The sequence below is a fragment of the Lutra lutra genome, chromosome 13 (assembly GCF_902655055.1).
Source record: "Lutra lutra chromosome 13, mLutLut1.2, whole genome shotgun sequence".
Taxonomy (NCBI): domain Eukaryota; kingdom Metazoa; phylum Chordata; class Mammalia; order Carnivora; family Mustelidae; genus Lutra; species Lutra lutra.
The window spans coordinates 4,084,489-4,104,022 of NC_062290.1; the positions used below are offsets into that span (position 1 = coordinate 4,084,489).

Here is a 19,534-nt window from a genome sequence, read left to right on the forward strand (position 1 = left end):
CCCTGGGGCCCCTGTCCACCCTGGTTGGCTGCCCCCACACCCCCTTCCTGCCCTGTGATGGGGAGCCTGCATCCACACTGGCTTTCCTGCCTGGCACCGACCCAGGAGCTAAAGAAACCCGCCCCACCTGCCCCAAGTCAGCTGCCCAGCAGCCCTGACCCACACACACAGGGCTAGGAGACAGGGCAGGGTGGCCACAGCCCAGGGAAATGGGCTCACCCCTAGACCACCCCTGAACACAAGCCTCGGCCAGGAGCATCCCCCTCCTCCAGTACCACAGGTGACAGCTGAGCGGGAGGCTGGGGGCCAGGGCAAAGGCGGGGAGCCTGGCGGAGTGGATGGGGCGCGGGCCAGGGCACTCACCGGAGGGGATGAAGAGTGTCTGGCCCTGCTTGAGGGTGCACTTGTAACATCTGTCCACCTGGTCAGCAAAGAACATCTCACTGTGGTTCGCGGCTGACTGCCAGCGCTCATACAGGGAGATGTTGGCTGAAGCCGGCTTGATGAGATAGAAGATCTTCTCCCCCTGCCAACAAGAGGCCATTGGCAGAGCCCGACGCAATGCAAGGACAGTGGGGTTCCCTACAGTGGGTCCAGGCGTGAACACCACCCCCTCCCTGAAAGGTGGGGCCGTGTGGGCTTTGCAATGCATAGTTTGTGAGCAGGGATGAGTGTGGCACAGGAGCCCCAGCATGCCACACGCTGTGCTCATGCGACCCTGGGACTGCCACATGTGCCATGGGGCAGCAAAGGTGGGACCAGCTGTCTGATGAATTTCAAGAAAGCTCTGCTCGTGAGAGCCCTGGGGTCAGGGCTGCTCTGCCCTGCAGGACCCAGGGCCAGAATCATGAGCTGAGCCGCCCACCCCATGTTGGGCTCGGGCAGGTGTGGGGAGACCCCAGTGGGTGGTTGAGCCCAAGCCTTAGGATCCCCTTGTTTGTTTGTCTTCACATCTCCCTTCTTTCCTGGCAGGAGCCTCCAGCCCTGCCCCCACATTTGTGTGGGCCCCTCTTCCAGGAAGTCCTCCCAGCACCACATTCTCATCCTTGGGTGTGTACACCACAGAGCCCTGGGCTGCACTCCAGTGGGCCGCTTCCAACTGCTTCATGAACTCCTCCTCCTCAGAAACACGCAACATGTGACCCCATCCCTCTGCCTCCCGAGGGCCAGACTCCACGTCCCTCCTGGAGAAGCTGAGCGCTGGCCCAGCTGGGCTCGTGGGGACCGCAGGTGACCCTGCACATGGAGCCGGATGAGCCTACCTTGAGCACGTGGTACCAGGCGGAGGCACCTCCCGAGTCGATGTGGAAGTCGGTGTAGCTGTCCTTCACGCAGATGAGACAGTACTTGGTCACCTTGGGCTTGGCCAGCAGCGCGTCATCGGGCCAGCAGTTCTCCACCCATGACAGCTTCTTGACAATGTCAGGTGGCTCCACGAAACTGGACATCCTGGGGCAGATGCAGGAGGAGGGGCACCAGTGACGGGACGTCCGCCGGGCCACCTGGCGTGGAAGGGGCTCCGGGGTCATGTCCCTCACCTACTTCTCCATCCCAGGCCACATGGCATCACTCTTGCTCTACAGACAAGCAAACTAAGGTTCCCGGGGGCAGAGGGAGCCCAGCTGCCGGGTGTGGCCATGGCAGGATCTAACACGGGTCTCCCACAAGAAACCAGAGACCGCCAGCCACTCCCTGGAGAGCTGGAGGTGGCTGTCCGGGCACGGAGGGCAGGGGGCAGACAGCAAATGGCACGTCTCGCACACAGTCCAGGCGCTCCCAGGCATCCCTCGCTCAGAGAAAAGCGGCTGCTCTCCAGAACGGACCAAGGGGCTGGGGATCCCTGTCAAGCCAGCAGACTCCTTTCCAAGGAGAACAAGGGAAGGCAAAGGTGGCCTTTCCAATGAAATGTCACCATCCTGATTAAAACACACGGTGCCGCATCACCACTGCACAGCCTGCAGTCCCTGGCAATGAGAGCCCGGTGTCCTCGCTGCCCCAGGCGGGACGGAACTGCACAGCCCCGCACTGAAGGCCATGCCTGCAGGACAAGACGGTCCTGAACTGCAGACCTGGTCCAGCGACCCCGACCTCAACAGCATCCTCAGCAGACCCTCTTCCTTTAACTCTCCACATGTCCCCAGGTAACATCCCCCTCCCCGCTCCCCAGCGCCCTTCTTAACTAGTCCAGGCCCCTGCTGCCCTGGGGCCCTCTTGGTCCTCTGAACACCACCCATCAAGGCTTCCCAAAACCGCCACGAATGTCCTCTCCCTGCTTGATGGCTCCTCGGGTGCAAAGCTAGCCCGTTCTCCTGCTGCCAAGGCTATGGCTCCCTGCAGTCTCCCAGGGCCGAGGGGTGGTGTCCCAAGGCCCCCAGACACCCAAGGCCACCGTGGGTGCAGTGCAGAGGTAACCATGCATGTTCGCATCACTGACAGTAGGCAAATCACTCTCCATCTGTCACAGCAGTTGCCTCTGGGGTTAGGGTACATGGGAGTCACTGCAGGACCCCTGAGGCCGCAGACCCTGAGACCGCCACAGATGATCCTTGCGGTCAGGCCCAGCCCTTGCAGCCCCAGCTGACGTTCCCAGGCACAGACCGCACTGATTAAGTGGAGGCCACCCTCTCCCTCTCTGGTGGTGTAGACCAGAGTCCCAGCTGCTCAACAGCCTGGTGGGAAGTGTGCATGACCCCCCGTGGTCCTCTGGTCAGGCCTGAGGACCCTGGAGGCACCGCACATTCTCTGCCAGCAAAGGGGTGGCCCCAAGAGGCCCCAGGGAAAACCCCAAGCCAAAGCATCCAGTCCCCCCCTGGCTCTGTACCCGCGGCTCTCTATGAAGACCCAGGCTGCTCATAGCCCAAGCTGACAGCGATGTTCCCGAGCGTGCTCTCTGGGAGCAGAGCAACATGCCCATCACAACTCAGCCTGAGGAAATCCTTGCTGTGAACTCTCAGGTGGTGGCTTTGTCCTGATACCATAAGCCATCCTATTTCCCTTTATGCCTTTGCTGTCAGGAAGCTCACACAGAACCCAGCAGCCGGTTGCAACATCCTGTTGGGGCTCGTGGCACAGCTCTGTATTCTCCGTCAACGTGAGGCTTCCAGAAACCCTCCTACCCGCTCTTCTGCACATGAGCTATCTGGCTATGCTCTGAGCTTTCCAGAAGTCGGCAAGACAGGAAGGACCCAAAAGTGAAATCACACGTAAACGAAACCACTGTCACCGAGTCGGGCCCTGCGGTGCACAAAGGGCCCAGCTGGAGAGCAGCAGGGATTTGGCCCAGGGGCAGGAAAGCGGGGGGCCATGCCATGCCGGCCTGCCTCCATGATGCAGAAACCTGGACCTCAGTGGGCCGCAGTCAGCCACGGAGCCTCATGCCGGACCCTCCGCCCTGAGAAGAGCCATGAACTGGACGGGCCCACCGGTGGAACTCGGGCTGAGATGGCAGGAGGGGCCGGGGACAGCACGACCCCACGGGGCTGCAGGTATGAATTTGAGGCTGCGTCTGTGGACGTGTGCAGGCCCGTGGGCCAGTGGGTACACATGTGTGCGCATGCGGAGACGTGTGTGGCTGTCTGCACAAGCGTGTGAGCGTGAGTGTGCGCATTCGGGAAGAATCGGCACCACGCTGTTAACTCACAGCTCCTTCCGGGGAGGGGGGTGGGCAGCGGGAGGAGGACTCAGCCCCGGCAGCTCATTTTCTGTTTGAATTTGTCACAGTGCCTAGGAAGAAACCCTGCGGCAGGCGGCCCAGGGGCCGGCGGGCGCTCACCTGGTGTCGGAGAACTCGAGGCTGGTGAGGTTGAGCACCCGTTTGCGGTTGGTGCTGTAGTAGTAGTCCACGAACTCCTTCAGCTTCATCTTGCAGTCTTTCTGCTTGGCGACATCCGTCACGTCCACGCTCCGCTCCGGGCCTGCGGGCAGTGCCGGGGGATGGTGAGCGGGGCAGGACGTGCCGGGGAGGCTGCCGAGCGGGGCTGGGCCTGAGGCTCAGGTGCCGACGTCCCCCCCGCACGGGCTGCCCCCGCCCTTCAGCCGCGGCTTGGGCCCCAGGGTGCAGGAGGCCGCTGGCATTCGGGCCCCATGAGGGTAGCCATGAAACCAAGTAAAAACACAGGACGAGAGGCACCCGTGAACTTCAGACAAGCAAACGACAAATGTGTTGTTAGTCTGAGCACATCCCAGATAACGCCCGGAACGTGCTTATGTTTTAAAAATTTAAAAAATCAAAAAACTATGTTTCTAGGGCACCGACTTATTCTGAAAATGGGTAAGTAAAAGGAAAAACATTTTTCCTGCATTTCCTGTAGTTGACAAGGAAAAGATCGGGTTAAGAATCACCGGTGACAGGAGGCTCCAGACAGCCCAGGACCTGATGAGGGCAAGCACATCCCATCTGACTCCTAAGTACTTGTGGGACAAAGACACACAGAACTCACGGCCTCGGGCTTCCCGACAGTCCGCCCGGGGCCACGTGGACCCCAGCTGCGGGCACAGAGGAGCTGGTCCGTCACCACTCAGGCACCTCCCGAGCCCCACAGAAGTCCCGCTGTCCACCTGAAGGCAAACCCGAGCATCTGCCCAGGCGGGGCGGGAACCACTGGGGACACAGGATTGGGTTACAGGACACCACGGGCACATTGTGGGATGTTCTAGACCAACAATGTGATCCTCCAGCAACCTCAGGAACAGAGAGAGGCCAAGGGGCATAATCACCAAATGCAGTGTGCGATTCCCGCTGCCCGCCCAGAATGTGTGCACTGGGCCCCGGGGTTAACTGAGGCAGGGCTCTGGTATGAGTCATCAGCGCCATCAGTGCAACCGAGTGCAGGCCCTGGGCCCTGACACCGTTCTCACGCCATCTGTCAGAGGCAGGGGGCGACATAGCTGTGGGCAGGATGACACCGGCTCACAGGTGGGGAGAGCTCAGGGAGTGCTCGGTGCCAGGCAGGTAGGCCCCAGACCCTAGCTGTCACTCCAGGGGTGCGGCCTCACCTAGGCACTGGGCATTTCTCCCTCCCTGCCACCAGAGGTGGGTGGGACGCAGGCATTCTCAGGGTCTTCCCTCCTCTTGCCCTGGCCACTCTGCCATCCCCGTGAACACCTCGAGCCCCAGCTACCACGAGGGCCTCAGAGCCTAGCCATGCGGGCCGCAGTCACATGGGCACCGCTGCTGGGGGGAGACGGCCTCACAGACCAGGCCAAGCACACAAAGGCACTGCTTTCCACCCACAGCTGCCCCAACAACGGCGTCCACAATGAAAGGGCCCCTCACAGCCCCCATTTTGCAGCCAGAATAACTGAGGGGGGACAGCCAGAGTCACACTCCATTTAGTGGGACATGTGTTCTAACTCCCAAAGGGAGCACGTGGCACAGGGACCAGCCGGGGCCTTCATTCAGCAAGCAGGCCACTCACCCACGTAGTTCTCGACGTCGCTGACATAGAAGGTGGGGGCTGGGACCGCCAGGCCCAACCCGTCTTTCTTGGGGACGAGGATGGGCTCAGCAAAGCCGTGCTCCTCCATGTAGCCCAGAGTGAGCTGGCTGCCTGGCACGCGGACCACCACGTCTTCCGCGCTGTGGGAAAAGTGGGGGTCGGGGGTCATGCCGGCCGGCGCCCCCGCCCCGCAGCTCCAGGACAGGCCTGGCTGTGGCCTCGGGGCCGGAAACACAAAGCCCCAGCTCCTGCCTCCCGCATGTTGAGAGGAGGTCTTGCCTGCAGCCCCACACCCAGGGCTCCCGGGGCAGCCACGGTGCTCAGACAGGGCCCTCAAGGTCCAGGAGGCCCAGGATGGGGACATCCTGAAACCAGAACTCCCGCCGTGGCAGAGAAAGGCAGAAGTGTGAGCGAGGTCTCTCCCTTTCCTCTCCTGGTCTATCTGCCTACCCTCTATTCCCCGCGACTCCTCCCTAGTGCTCGATGTCACACCCTGCATAGGGCTGGGGTCAGGCCTGAGGACACGGTAGATGGAGACAAACCCCTCTTCAGGGAGAGCCCACCCCCAGGACAAGCCAAGCACAGGACCTAGGGGCAGCTGTGTGCTGGGCACTGCCCGGGGGACCAGGGACCTTCAGGACCCAGCTGGAACAGCACCAGTGGTGAACCTAGAGACCCTGGAGGGGCATGTGAGGCCGTAAGCCCACAGCTGAGAGCAGACAGAGCTGGGGCGGGCTGGGGTGGGGGGATGGTGGCAGGAGTCCGGGTCAGAGAGGCCCATCCAGGCCTGGAAGGTCAGCAGGGAGCAGCACAGGCCCTGGAATGGGCAGAATGTGGCCAGGGTAAGCAGCGACAAGGAGCCTGGTGGCTGGGGGCCTGTCTGCCCTGGTGAGGACTTCTGCCTCATGCCAAGAGCACCAGGGAGCCACCGCACAGCTTAAGCAGGGCAACCATAGTTGGCGGTCAGTCCAGTAGTGGGAATGTGCAGGCGGCAGCCCAGAGTTCAGTTGACACAGACTTGGGCTGAGGCAAGTGTCAGATTTGCCACAGAAGCGCCCATCAGACAGATGGGGCAGGAGCTCAGAGGACTAGAGTCTGGAGAGGGAGGCTGAAGCCACTGTCCAAGGGGCAGTCTGAGAAGCCAAGGGAATGGACGAGAACTCTGAGGGCAGAGAGATAGCAGGGACCAAACTCTAAGGGAGAGCAGTCAGCAGGAGAGGAGACCGGGGAGACGGCGGTATCATAGCTCCAAGGAGGATGGGGCTTGAGAAGGGGCCCCAGGGCCATGTCCCACCAAGGGGCCAGTGAAGGTAAGGATCGAGGAGACCCCCGGGGTTGGAGCACATGGTGAGAGGCCATTAGGCATGGACCAGGCGCAAGTGGCGCGTGAGTGAGGAGGAGGAACGCCGTGAGCAGCGGGGAGCAGCTCCAAGAGCACGAGAACAGGGCACAGTCAGCACCGGGAGGTGCCGGACAAACCCGAATCCCCTTGTGTCACACAACCCCACACGCCAAGCAGAACGGTCCTGTGGGGACTGGCTGCCGTGGGAAACCACGTGCTCTGAAGGCCCCACCCCACAGACGGAGGCGGACCACAGGCGCACCAGCTGACCCATCTACCAGCGCGCGGGTCGGTGCATTGAGGACAACGGACAACTGGGAAAGAGGGTTTCAGACAAACACACTGAACACATTCACAGGGTAATGGAAGGATGGGGCAGAGAGCAGGGAGGGAGGAGAAACAGAGCAGGCAGCATGGACAATGTGTGAGCAGAAATTCTAGACATGAAAAACATTTTTGAAAAATTTTAAAAACTCAATGATGCATTCAATGGTAGCTGCCTGGGAAAAAAAAATGGTGAATTTGATGAAATATCTGAAAAATAAGATAGAGAATGGAATAGAACTGCCATTAAAAAAGAAAACAGAACATTTTTTGGAACTGAGGTAAGATATAATTCTTCAAATTTAAAGAACTTACTGAGTCCTGAGTAGAATTAATAAAAACCAAATGCACATCTGGGAGCACTGTAGCATATCTGTGGTATATCAAGGACAAAGGGACAATCTTAATGTTTTCAGAGAAAAAAACCAGATTATTTACCAAGGCAACCCAAACAAAACACCAACCACTAGACTGACAACAGACATCTCATGAGCAACAAGAGATGCCAAAAGACAACAGAATAGTACCTTCAAAGATTGCAAGGAAAATAACTTTTACTCTTGAATTTTAGATCCAGTTTAGAAAAATCAGAATCGTTTAAGGGTAAAGATGAAACGAAAACATTTTCAAAATGGAGACTATTTCTATAAGCCTTTACTGAACCACTAAAGGACAATAATTCAACAAGAGGGAAATCAAATCTAGAAGAAAGAAATGAGACTCAAGAAATAATGGAAAATTGTACCATGGATTTCTTACAACCCCTACTGAAATACCCATAGACTTCTCAGAAACTGACAAGCTGAACTTGGAATGCTGAATGGAAATGCAAGGCACCCAGATGACCAAAACAGTCTTTTAAAAGAAGAACAAAGTTGAGGACACTTACCAATTTCAAAATTCACTCCAAAGCTACAGTAATCAAGACTGTGTAGTGCTGGCATGAGAAGAGAGAAGAGACATACGGATCAGTGGAGCAGAATCAAGTGTCCAAAAATAAACCCAAACATCTATGGTCAACGGCTTTGCCTCAGGAACACCGAGACAACTCAATGGGGAAAAAGTCATCTCAATAAACGGCACGTGGGAGAACTGGAGGTCCACATGCAAAAGAATGAAGTGCGATCCCTACCTCACATCATATACACAAATTAACTCAAAGTAAGTTGAAGACCTAAATACAAAAGCTAGAACCATAAAACGTACAGAAGAAAACACAGGCATTAATCTTCATGACCCTGAATTTGGCAATGGTTTTTCAGAAGCCAAAACCATGAGCAACAACAACAAAACAAATAAATTAGACCCCATCAAAATTATAAACTTTTGTGCTTCAAAGGACACCATCAAGAAGATGGAAAGGCAGCCCACAGAATGGGAGAAAATATCCGATAAATGACAAGTATCCAGAACTATTACAACTCAACAAGAAAAAGACAACCAATTAAATTAGACAGGGTTAGAGTAACTCGGAGTTGACTTCTGGAATCTGCTAAGAGCTTGGACATGGTCACTCCTGTCCTCACAACAAGAAAAAGTCTGAACAAACTGAAAATCGATGAATTTTCTTAGATTCACAGAGAATTAGGGTTATAGGGCAAACAGCCACCCCCGAAATCTGCAGCGACAGGCAAATACAAAAAATCACAACCGAGATAACCTTACCTGAAGTAGAAGCTGCTGGAGGCAGTTAGTGGGAGGAATACTTAAATGGTAATTTTTGATAAAGTGCATAGGTTGAATGTGAACTAGCTTCAGAGTTAAGAACTCATGGGGGCTCCATCAGAGGAGACCCACACTTTCATGGGCTTTACCTCAGGATGTTCTGGTGAAGATTTGCTCCTACTTCAGGAAGGGTTGGGGGGAAGTGACTATGTTTTTCCTCTAGAACAAAAGTCTACCTTCCAGGAGAACTGACTTAACCAGGCCCTCATCTGATGAGGGGAGGGCCAGTGGCCTCCACCAGCCCCCACTAGCTTCCTGTCTCAGGAAAGCAGAGAAATGTTTCCAAAGGTAACAGCCCAGAGCCTCAGGGCCCACTGAAGCACTGAGGTTTGCTATTCAATTACAGAACATTCCCCTGCCCAAACCTGGCTGCCATATGACAGCAGAACAGTTGAGCGTAATTGAGAGACTAATTCCATTTAAGAAGGAGTTGCTAGGAAAGCCCAGAGAAAACAGGAGAGGAGGAAAAAACAAGGAAACCACAAGAAAGTGATGTGTCTGGCACCTACAGTTGCAGTGGACATAGCCCATTCCCTACTCAGGTCAACATGAAACCTCACTCTAAATGCATGAGCACCTCAGCTCGTTTGACTCAACACATCATGTCCATCTTTCAACAAGAAAACCCACAAGGCATGCTGAAAGGCAAGAAACCCATAGCATGAAGAGACAAAGCGAAGCACCCCCACCAGTCAGAATGGCTAAAATCAAAAAGACAAGAAATAACAGGTGTTGGTGAGGATGTGGAGAAAGGGGAGCCCTCATGCACTGTTGGTGGGAATGCAAACTGGTGTAGCCACTGTGGGAGTCTGTATGGAGGCTCCTTAAAAAGTAAGAAATAGGGGGACGCCTGGGTGGCTTAGTTGGTTGGACGACTGCCTTCGGCTCAGGTCATGATCCCGGAGTCCTGGGATCGAGTCCCGCATCAGGCTCCCAGCTCCATGGGGAGTCTGCTTCTCCCTCTGAACTTCTCCTCGCTCATGCTCTCTCTCACTGTCTCTCTCTCAAATAATAAATAAAATCTTAAAAAAAAAAAAGTAAGAAATAGGGATACCACATGGTCCAGTAATCTCACTAATGGGTATTTACCAAAAGATAATGAAAACACTAATTCAAAAAGATGCACCCCTAGGTTTATAACACCACTATTTACAAGAGCCAAGAGATGGAAGCAGCCCAAGTGTTCACCCATTCACGAGTGGTCTATATACACACTGGAATATTACTCAGCCATTAAAAAAGAATGAAATCTTGCCATTTGCAATGACACAGGTGAAGCTAGAGAGCATTGTGCTAAGCAAAATAAGTCAGAGAAAGACAAATAGTGTACGATTTCAGTCATATGTAAAATTTAAAAAACAAATGAACACAGGGAGGAAAAGGAAGTGAGACAAATCAAGAAACAGACTCTTCACTATAGAGAACACACTGACGGTCACGAGATGGGAGGTTGGTGGGGGGAATGGGGGAAATAGGGGATGGGGATCAAGAGTTCACATCCTGATAAGCACTGAAGTGATGTATAGAATTGTTGAATCCCGGGGCGCCTGGAAAGCTTAGTCCATTAAGCACCAATTTTTGGTTTCAGCTCAGGTCATGATCTCAGGGTTCTGGGATTGAGCCCCACATGGGGCTCCTGGCTCAGTGGGGAGTCTGCTTCTCCCTCCCCCTCTGCTCCTCCCCACTGCTTGTGCACACATGGGCACTCTCTCTCAAATAATTTTTAAAAAAATCTTTAAAAAAATAAAACTTCAAAAAATTATGATTAATATGCTAGGAGTGCTAGTGGAAAAAGTGGACAACATGCAGAGAATGGAAGGGCAATAAAAGGAGAGAAGTGGACACTCTAAAAATAAAAAAAAAATGACAGAAATAAATTAAAAACTGTAACAGAAATGAAGAATGCCTTTGATGGGCTCATCAGTAGAGTGGACATGGCTAAGAAAACAATCAGTGAGCTAGAAGTTAAGTCAATAAAATCTGCCCAACCTGCAATGCCAAGAGGAAAAGAATGAAAAAGGCAGGGAACAGAATATCCAAGAAGTGGAGAACTTGCAGAAAGAGTGTATGATGGGAATCCCAGAAAGAAAAACAGAGAGAGGAGCAGAAGAAATGTTTGAAGTACTAATGGTTGAGAATTCTCTAAAAATAATGACATACATGAAACCACAGATCCTGAAAACTCAGACAACACCAAGCAGGATAAGTACCCCAAACTATTCCTAGGCATGTCATAATCAAACTACAAAAAATGAAAGACAGTATCTTGAAAAAGGCCACAAGAGAAAGATCTACTTCTGCCATGATAGTGTGAAGAGTGCTGACCCACACTCCAGCAAAACTGGTAAAAATTATTTGGAAAAACATTCAAGACCTCTGGAAATGGTTCTAAGAGCAAACATCAAATGAAGAAACATCTAGTCAAGAAAATCTATGGAAACTTGGTATGAAAGGCAAGAGCATATAACCACACCTCCCTTCACGTCCCTGGCTTGGCAAGGAAACTCCTCTCTGGGAAGACTGCAGCCAAGGACACATGAATGCCGGATGGGAGGGCTCCCCAGCTTCCAGGCAGAGGGCTTTCCTCTGGTGGAACAGCATGGCAGTCTTTTTCATGCTGCCCCGGTTGTCTATTGCTCATTCTAAGTGTTGGGTGAGGACAGCCAAGACCTGGGGGCTCCCTTCTTCCACCTGGCCCACAGGTACTGAGACCGTACCCTGAATGTGGCACCCTGAGACTACTGGGGCCCTGGTTCCCCTTGCCCAGCCTCTTCAACATTCCACTAGAAATCCTAGCCAGAGCAATTAGGCAAGAAAAAAAGTAACACAGATTGGAAAGAAAGAAAGCAATGATCTATTTGCAGACGACACGATCCTGTATAAAGAAAGTTGTAAGGAACCTACTAAAAAGCTACTCGAAATAATAAACTAGCTCATCAAGATTGCAGGATACAAGATCAATATACAAAAATCAACTGTAGTTCAGTACAGTAGCACTGACATAAAATTAAGAATACAGTTCCACTTAAAAGACATCAAGAAGCATAAATTATTTAGGAATAAATTTAACAAAAGAAGTATAAAACTTTTGATGGAAATTTAAAAGATCTCAATAAGTGGGAAAATGTCCATGTCCATGGGTCAGAAGACTGAGCATTTTTCAGATGGCAATACTCTGATTTTACTGCTTTACAGATTCACCATAATCCTTATCAGCGGACTTCTCTGTAGACTTGACAAGCTAAAACTAAAATCTGCATGGAACTGCAACAGACTCGGAGTGGCCAAAACGATCTTTAAAAAGAAAAAGTTGGAAGACTCAACACTTCTTCATTTCAAAACATACTGCAAAGCACAGTAATCGGGACAGTGTGAGACTGGCCTAAGGGTAAACAGAGATTATCGGAGCAGAACTGAGTGTCCAGAAATAAATGGATACACTTACAGCTAAGGGCCAAGACAATTTAATAGAAAAAGAACTGTCTTCTTATAAATGGTGCAGGGAAAAATGGAGAGCCACATGCAAAAAAAAAAAAAAAAGATCCTTACCACGCACATATGAAGAAATTAACTCAAAATGTATCAAAGACCAAATTGTAAGACTTAAAAACTATAAAACTCTTAGAAGAAAACATAGGGATAAACCTTCACAACTTTGGGTTTAGACCTGGAAAATGAGCCTCAGCTATGACAACAAAAGCACAAAAAACAAAATTTTAAAAATGGATAAACTGGACTCCATCAAAATGACAAATGTCTGTGCTTCCAAAAACACAACTGAGAAAGTGTAAAGTCTACAAAACAGGGTAAAGTATTCACAAATCCTATCTGTTAAGAGACTTCTAAAATATGGAAAGAATTCTTATGACTCAATAATAAAAAGCACAAAAAAGTAAAAATAGGCAAAGGGTCTGAACTGACATTTCTCCAAGGAAGACCTACGAATGACCAGTACGCACTTGAGAAGATGCTCGAAGTCACTCATCATTAGGGAAATGCCCATCAGAGCAGAGTGAGCCAACACCTTACACCTGGAAGGACGGTTAGAATCAAAGCGCCATCACCCCCTGCTGGTGGGATCGGAAAGCGGTGTAACCACTTTGGAAAACAGTCTGGCAGTTCATCCCTCAGACAATGGAATGCAGAGCTATTCCTAAAAACATGAAAACATATGTCCACCAAGATCTTGTACAAGAATGTTTACAGTGGAAATATTCACAGTAGCCAAAAATCAGAAATAACCCAAATGTGTCTGCTGGTGAATGGATAAACAAAATGTGGTCCGGCCATACAACTGAATATTAAACAAAAGCTTTGGGCTGATGAAAATGGTCTACAATTGGCTGGTGGCGGCGCCCACATCTGTGAATACACTAAAGACCACTGAATCGGGGGGGCCACAGGGTATGGGAAAAGGGCGGGGGGAAAGGAAAGAAGCCAGAGGAGGGAAGGACCTTCTCCACACACAGTCACAAGTAAGAGTCACACTAGAACAGAAATCGTGTGTGCAAGAAGACAGGGGAGTGAAATATTTAAACTGTTAAAAGGAAAAACCCCACCATGTAGGGTTCTGTGTCCAGTGAATTACTCTTCAAAAGTTGAGGGAAAAAAGACATTCTCAGGCAAACAAAAAAGTCTTCCAGGTGCGAAGGCGGAGGGGACCCAGAGCTCTGACCCCGACCCTGCCCTCCACCCTTGCTCGGGACACAGGTGCGAGCAGGGAGTGCCCTGAGACGGGGGCCTGGGGACAGCCTGCCAGGCCCAGGGGCACAGAGGAAAGCCCAGGCCCATGGGGGCTGGGAACTGCCATGTCCAGAGGGGGGTCTTAAGCAGGACCCCAGACCCCACTGCTTGACTGGACATAACCTGAGGACAGCAGCCTCTCCCTCAGGACGGCTCCGTGCAAAGGGCCACAGCAGGTGGAGGAGCCGGATGTGCCCAGAGGGAGAGGGTCCCCAGCACCTGTGTGTGGAGGTGCCGTGAAGGGAGAGGCCGGGCCCCAGAGCCAGGGCTGCCTAGGGTTTCGGGGGGCTACGCCAGTCCCCTGGAGGGAAGGCCACGCCCCTGACGCCCAGAGGGTGGGGCCGCTGCCGCCCACCTGGGGAAGGTCCGACTCCGCAGCTCCTTGATGAAGAGTTGGCTGCCATTCTGCACGGGCTTCACGTCGGGCGTCTGCCCTGGACCATGTTTGTGCCAGGCCCTCTTCTTCTTCACTGTGGGGAGACAGGGCAGCTCGGGGACCCAGCCAGGAGGGCAGCCAAGGAGCCGTCAACACCCCAACACTCAAGGCTCCCTACAGGCAGAGCCCTCGTGGTCCCGCAGGGGTCTGGCCCACCCGCCTCCCTCACTGCCCGCCCGCAGCCCCATGATCTCTCCACCCACCCCGCCCTGCACCTGCCAAGCCCCTGGCTCAGTGACCACACCCAGAGCTAGGGCAGCCTGGGACCTTGTCCACCAGCGCCTGTCTGCTGAGGGCGTGTCGCATCAGAGGCACCTACGGGGAAGTCCCACCAAGGTTGGCCTTTGGGATACCTCCCCTTTGACCTCGAATATCACAAACCCTGCCACCTCTCTGCTGGGACCTCTGCTGTCCCAATAGCCTGCAGCTGGGGCAGAGGCACAGAGGCACAGGGAGCTCCCACCCTCCTCACCCCCGAGCTGTGTGCACCTCACCCTCCCCGGTGTGTCCACCCATGCGTACCACCACCCTGCCTGCTCCCTCCGACCCCGTCCCACATGTGCTCCCAGGACACTGGGCACCCCACATTGGACTTTCTAGAGACAAGTATGTACACATGCCCCTACTGGACCGTGACATGTTTGCAGGCACAAGAACAGGTGCGTGTGCACACACACACTCACACTCACACACACCCCACTGGATCACAAACCCAGGAGGGGAGGGAAGTGATCTTCCTGTGGCCCTCATCCCCCGCTCAGGGCAGCCACTGGTGATGGGGAGTGAGGACAGCACTGGCGCACACGCCTGTCCCTGGAGGCTCCGGGGCAGGGTCTGGAACAGCCTGGGTCAGACTGGCTGTGAAGGATTGCCGCTTGGCCCTCTGGATGCCCTTCCTTCACAGACAAGGACGGGGAGGGGCTCCCACCGTTCCCCATCTCCCATCCAGTCACAGACCCCTGAGACTGTCTCCAACAACGACGCGACATCTCTGTCATGCTTGGCTTGCCATGGCCAAGGTCTGAGCGGGTGTTACTGAAATCTGGCAAGACCCTGCCAAGACCCTCCGAGCTGGGGCTTCTGGTGGCATCGGGCACACGTGGGAGCTCAGAAGGGCCCGGGCGCCTGCCCAAATCTTTCCTGCCCCACCATCTTGTCACTGTGTGACCTTGTGCAAGTCACTGGGCATCTCTATGCTGTATCTTCAACAGAGAGAAGCTAGTACCAGCTTCCCGGACTCCTCGTGAGCCACAGGAGGCAAACGATATGCGGCACCCCACCTGCCCAGGAGCTCTGGGGGGGCACACTGTGCAAGCGCAGCCCCTCCTCTTGGCAAGGCTGCTTGGGCTGCAGGCCCTTGTTCACAGGGCTCAGTCCTGCTCCAGACCCCCAGGCTCCCCCAGCTGCACCCACTGCACCTGGCATGGCCCGGCACCAAGGGCACAGGGCGGAGGGAGGGACGTTTGTGAATGGTGGGTCTCCTGGGCACTGCACAGGCCCCTCAGTGCCCACTGAGCAGCCCAGCTCTGCACGGGGGTCGCCAAAGCTGTGGGTGGCCTGGGAGTCTTCCCTACTCCCCAAAGAGCCCAGCAGGCTCAGATGAGGGTGGGAGGGCACCACCCTGATGACGACCCAGGTCACCCTGACTCTGAAACCAGTCTCCATGTCCTCAGCCTTCTCCTAGGCCTGCAGCTGCCTCAGGACGCGAGCCCAACCCCGCAGGCAAGGGGCTCTGGAGTCCACATGGAGCTTCCCCACTGCACGGCCACGGGGGTGTCGTGGGCCTTGGCAATTGGCGGCCCATGCCTGGTGGGGCCTCCCTGCCTGCCCCCTGGGGAGGCGAGCCAGACTCTTGGGGAGCCCACTTACCAGGGGTCCAGTGTATCCAGGGCCTTGAGGAAGAGGAGGGGGAAGCCAGGCCGCATGCTGGCAGCCATGAGCGACACCACATAGAGGGGAGACTAGTGGAGAGACAGGCATCCCCATGCAGTCTGGGGGGGGGCAGCAGAGGTCCTCACGTGGGCCCCCCAAGGTCCTCCAACACTGGCCCCTGCATCGTCCCTCACTGCCCTTCCCGAGGTCTCCACGTAGAAGGCATGCAGAGCCCCAAGGATGCAGATGCCTGGCAGGAGGGCCCTGGCCAAGGAGGCCATGTGGGGGAACTGAGTCCTGGAGGGCGGCTGGGGGATGGGGATGCAGGTGTAAAGGGCAGTGTGGGAAGGCAGCAGCACCCCCACATACCCGCCAGGAACTGGGCCTGAGAAGCAGGTGCTGCCTGTGGCCGGCGGCCTTCCTGGGCCCTCACTTGGGATGTGGCACCGCGAGCACCTCGGAGGACACTACGGCTAACGCACAGGGCAACACAGATCCATAGGGGAGGCAGGCCCAGCATCCTGGGGCTCCCCGTGCAGCCCTGGCTGGTGTGCTCCTTCCCTCCCCAGGGCCCAGAACACGCTGAGCCCCGAGGCCAAATGTCCTCCTGCCTGTGCACCCCCTGACGAGGCAGCCTAGAGACCTCAGCCCAGCAGGAGGCTGGGGCATGGGGGTGACGGATACCCCCCCCCCCCGTTGCAGCTGCCCTCGGGGCATCACAGCTACAAGGGCCTCGGGGAGGAGGGATGTGGCCGGTCAGGAAGTGGCCTCTGAAGTGGCCTCTGAAGCCTGCCGGGGTCAGAACTGCTCTTGGGGCTGTGCTGCCAGAACCTTCCCATCGGTGGGGACTCCTTGCCGAGTTCCCTGGGGACCCCCAAGCCCCAACTCTGTGTAAACTGTGAACCTGTGGGCCCCTGAGCAGCTCACGGTCTTAGGGGTCCCCTGGGGACATGACACCATGACGGTCCTCACCGTGGAGCGTCTGACTGCAAAGAACCATCAAACGAACCAGTGTGTCACTGTGACACAGACCCACTCCAAGGCAGAGTGACACACAATTGTGGGCGTGCATCCTGGCAGGAAATGCCAGCTCCCAAGCCTCTGACCCCAATGGCCATGCAGCCCCCAGTAACGGCAGGGAGCCCCTGATCCACAGGATTTATGAAGCAGGTGTGCACAGCCACACACACGTACACATACAAGCATCAACCTGTGCACATGCGACACTCATGCACACGTGTTCATGCTTGGGCACGTGCATGTGTCTACACAAACATGTCCACACTTGCACACACGCACCTGTCTATACACACTCACGCACATATGCCAACTCTTGTGCACACGCACCTATCTACACACTCGTGTCCACGCTTGTACACACACTCCTGTCTATACACGCAAATGCACACATGAACATCTGTGCACACACACGTACACAAACACACCCAGCCAGGGAGGGGCTACCGGCCCCCACCAGGCTGCAGTCTCCACATGTCCTGGAGGTGGGTGGCCATAAGTACCAGGAAGGGTCACCTGTACTTGGCTTTGAGCAGCAGTACGGGGCAGCAGGAACCCCTAGCACAAGGGCGGGGGTCTCGGTCAGCAGACTAAGTTGGGGAACAGTGGTCAAGCTCATGGTCAGGGAAAGGTGCTTCCAGGACATGCAGAGATGCTGGAGAAGTCACACAGTGTGTGACCACCAGCGCCCACCTCAGCACTCCCCTGCAGCCCGACCTGAGCCCCAGAGCACAGCCCCGCCCTCTGTCAGGACACTCAGGGCTGTTGTGGGGACAGGCCGGGTCACCTGGCCCTGCCCTAGGGCCTCACGGTGGGACGCCAGCCCCACCTGCTCAACCCCGCCCGCTCTGAGCTTTCCCGAGGCTCAGAAGGGGTTACCACAGCGACAGCGGCTGGGCAGGGACCAGAGTGGTTTCTGGGTAATCGCAGCAGACCCGCCCTGAGCACAAGCACTGCCGGCCCCTGGGGGTATGAGGGGAGGTAGGAGCCCACAAAGCTTCCTGCTGGTCTCAGGAATTTGGTGATGCTTTATCGTGTGCTGATGCCCTGCCCCGGTCTGGAGGATGACCCCCGAACCAGGGCGGCCACCGGATCATCTACTGATGGCGGCACACAGGCCAGACACACAGAAAGCTCGGCGAGAAGGAGCGGTTACAGCCCACTGGCATCACGCAGCCTCCCGGGTGGTGGGATCACGGCCAGCCTCAGTCCACTGACTGGGGGTGCAGGCACCCTCCCTCAACCCCCACTGGACCCACAGAACTCTCCCCACAGGAGCTGTGGGGGTCCAGCCTCTGCCCTGTGAATAGACAGCAGGAGGGAGGCTCCCCTTGAAGGAGGGTGACAGGACTTCTGGTGGCCTGGGGCCAGCTGTGGTCCCCCTCAACCCCCCTACACAAACACTCCGGGGTCAGCGTCCAGACTGCACCTTTTATGAGCACCCAGGCCCCCCAACCCAGGTCAGAAACCAGAGGCCACATTAACACCCCCACGCCATCTGTCTTGCCCCCAGGCCAGGACCCCCGCCAAGGTAACTGCAGACCAGGGCACACCCCCTATGTGGGCTCAGCCTTGGAACTCACCTCCTGGAAGGGATATGAGCCCCCAGTGGAGCCACACTGGATAAGCCTGTTCCCAAGGAGCCCCCTCAGGGTGCACCACACCCCCAAGGGACCAGCAGGCAGTTTGAGATGGGGACTCTCCCTGCAGGTGGTACCCAGGAAGGGACAGCAGATCCCCAACATGGAATGGGCAGCAGGCAGTGGGCAGGGCCAGGCAGCCTCCCCGACAGCCACAGCATGGTGTCCCCATCGTGGATAGGTCTGGCCCCTGCAGGTGATGGAATGTGAGGCCCCTGCCCAGGCCTGTGAAAGTCAGTGGGGTCTCTGCACAGGCCAAGTGGCCTTAGCCACAGCCCTGGACAGGAGCCCCACAGGAGGGGCTGCAGTGATGAGTCCACAGGGACAGTAAGCAAGGCCAGCAGCGGTCCCCAGGCACCAGGGTGCAAATACCCACGCACCTCCCCCAGCCAGCCAGGCCAGGCCCTGTACTTACAGGTAGACTTCCCGTGGGTTTTCTCGCAGTTTGGGCAGTGGTATATGTCGATGTCTGGGGCCTCCTCCTCTTCCACTCCCACACAGCTGAAATGGAGGAAGCACAGATGTAGCTGGCGGTCAGCAACTGCTCCGGGCCTTCCCCTGCGGAACCCAGACAGCTGCTGTCCACCCCTCAGGAGGGGGCACCACGCGTGCAGGGGGAGCAGAACCTGAGCCAGGACAGCAGCCCACAGGGACAGGAGGGGGCATGAGGAGGAGGGAGGGAGGGAGAGGCAAGGAAGGCCTTGCTGTGCATGACCAGGCTACGCAGAGGGCCAGGCCATCCAGCAGGCCCACCTGCACGATAGCCACTACTATCCTGTCACCACAGAGTCGGAGAGGGCAAGGGGTCTCGGAGAGGGGCTGTCCCCACTACGTCACCTGGGGCAGCTTAGAGCTATGGGTCGGGGCTCTCCTGACCCCTCGAGGGACCGCTGAACCAGGGGGCAGGACCACGGTACCAGGACAACCGGATATCAAAAGAATGAAGTTGAATCCCTACCTCACACCATATAAAAAAAAACTAACTAAAAATGGATTA

At 55.4% G+C, this 19,534-nt stretch overlaps 2 protein-coding genes across 5 annotated transcripts in view; both read right to left on the bottom strand.

Annotated features, from left to right (window-relative positions):
• The window catches only part of PTPDC1 (protein tyrosine phosphatase domain containing 1), a 643,782-nt gene that overhangs the window by 250,068 nt on the left and 374,180 nt on the right, over window positions 1-19,534 (bottom strand). The window lies entirely within an intron of this gene.
• The window catches only part of PHF2 (PHD finger protein 2), a 69,209-nt gene that overhangs the window by 18,061 nt on the left and 31,614 nt on the right, over window positions 1-19,534 (bottom strand). For 3 of the 4 annotated variants that reach the window (XM_047700742.1, XM_047700740.1, XM_047700741.1), the window contains exons 2-7: window positions 18,953-19,038; window positions 13,928-14,042; window positions 5,418-5,578; window positions 3,773-3,914; window positions 1,263-1,449; window positions 364-526 (exon numbers count right to left, since the gene is read on the bottom strand). In XM_047700742.1, the coding sequence (XP_047556698.1) occupies window positions 364-526; window positions 1,263-1,449; window positions 3,773-3,914; window positions 5,418-5,578; window positions 13,928-14,042; window positions 18,953-19,038 (854 nt within the window). Of the gene's footprint in view, window positions 1-363; window positions 527-1,262; window positions 1,450-3,772; window positions 3,915-5,417; window positions 5,579-7,993; window positions 8,021-13,927; window positions 14,043-18,952; window positions 19,039-19,534 lie in introns of those variants that run through there. The other variant, XM_047700744.1, reaches the window with a different exon arrangement.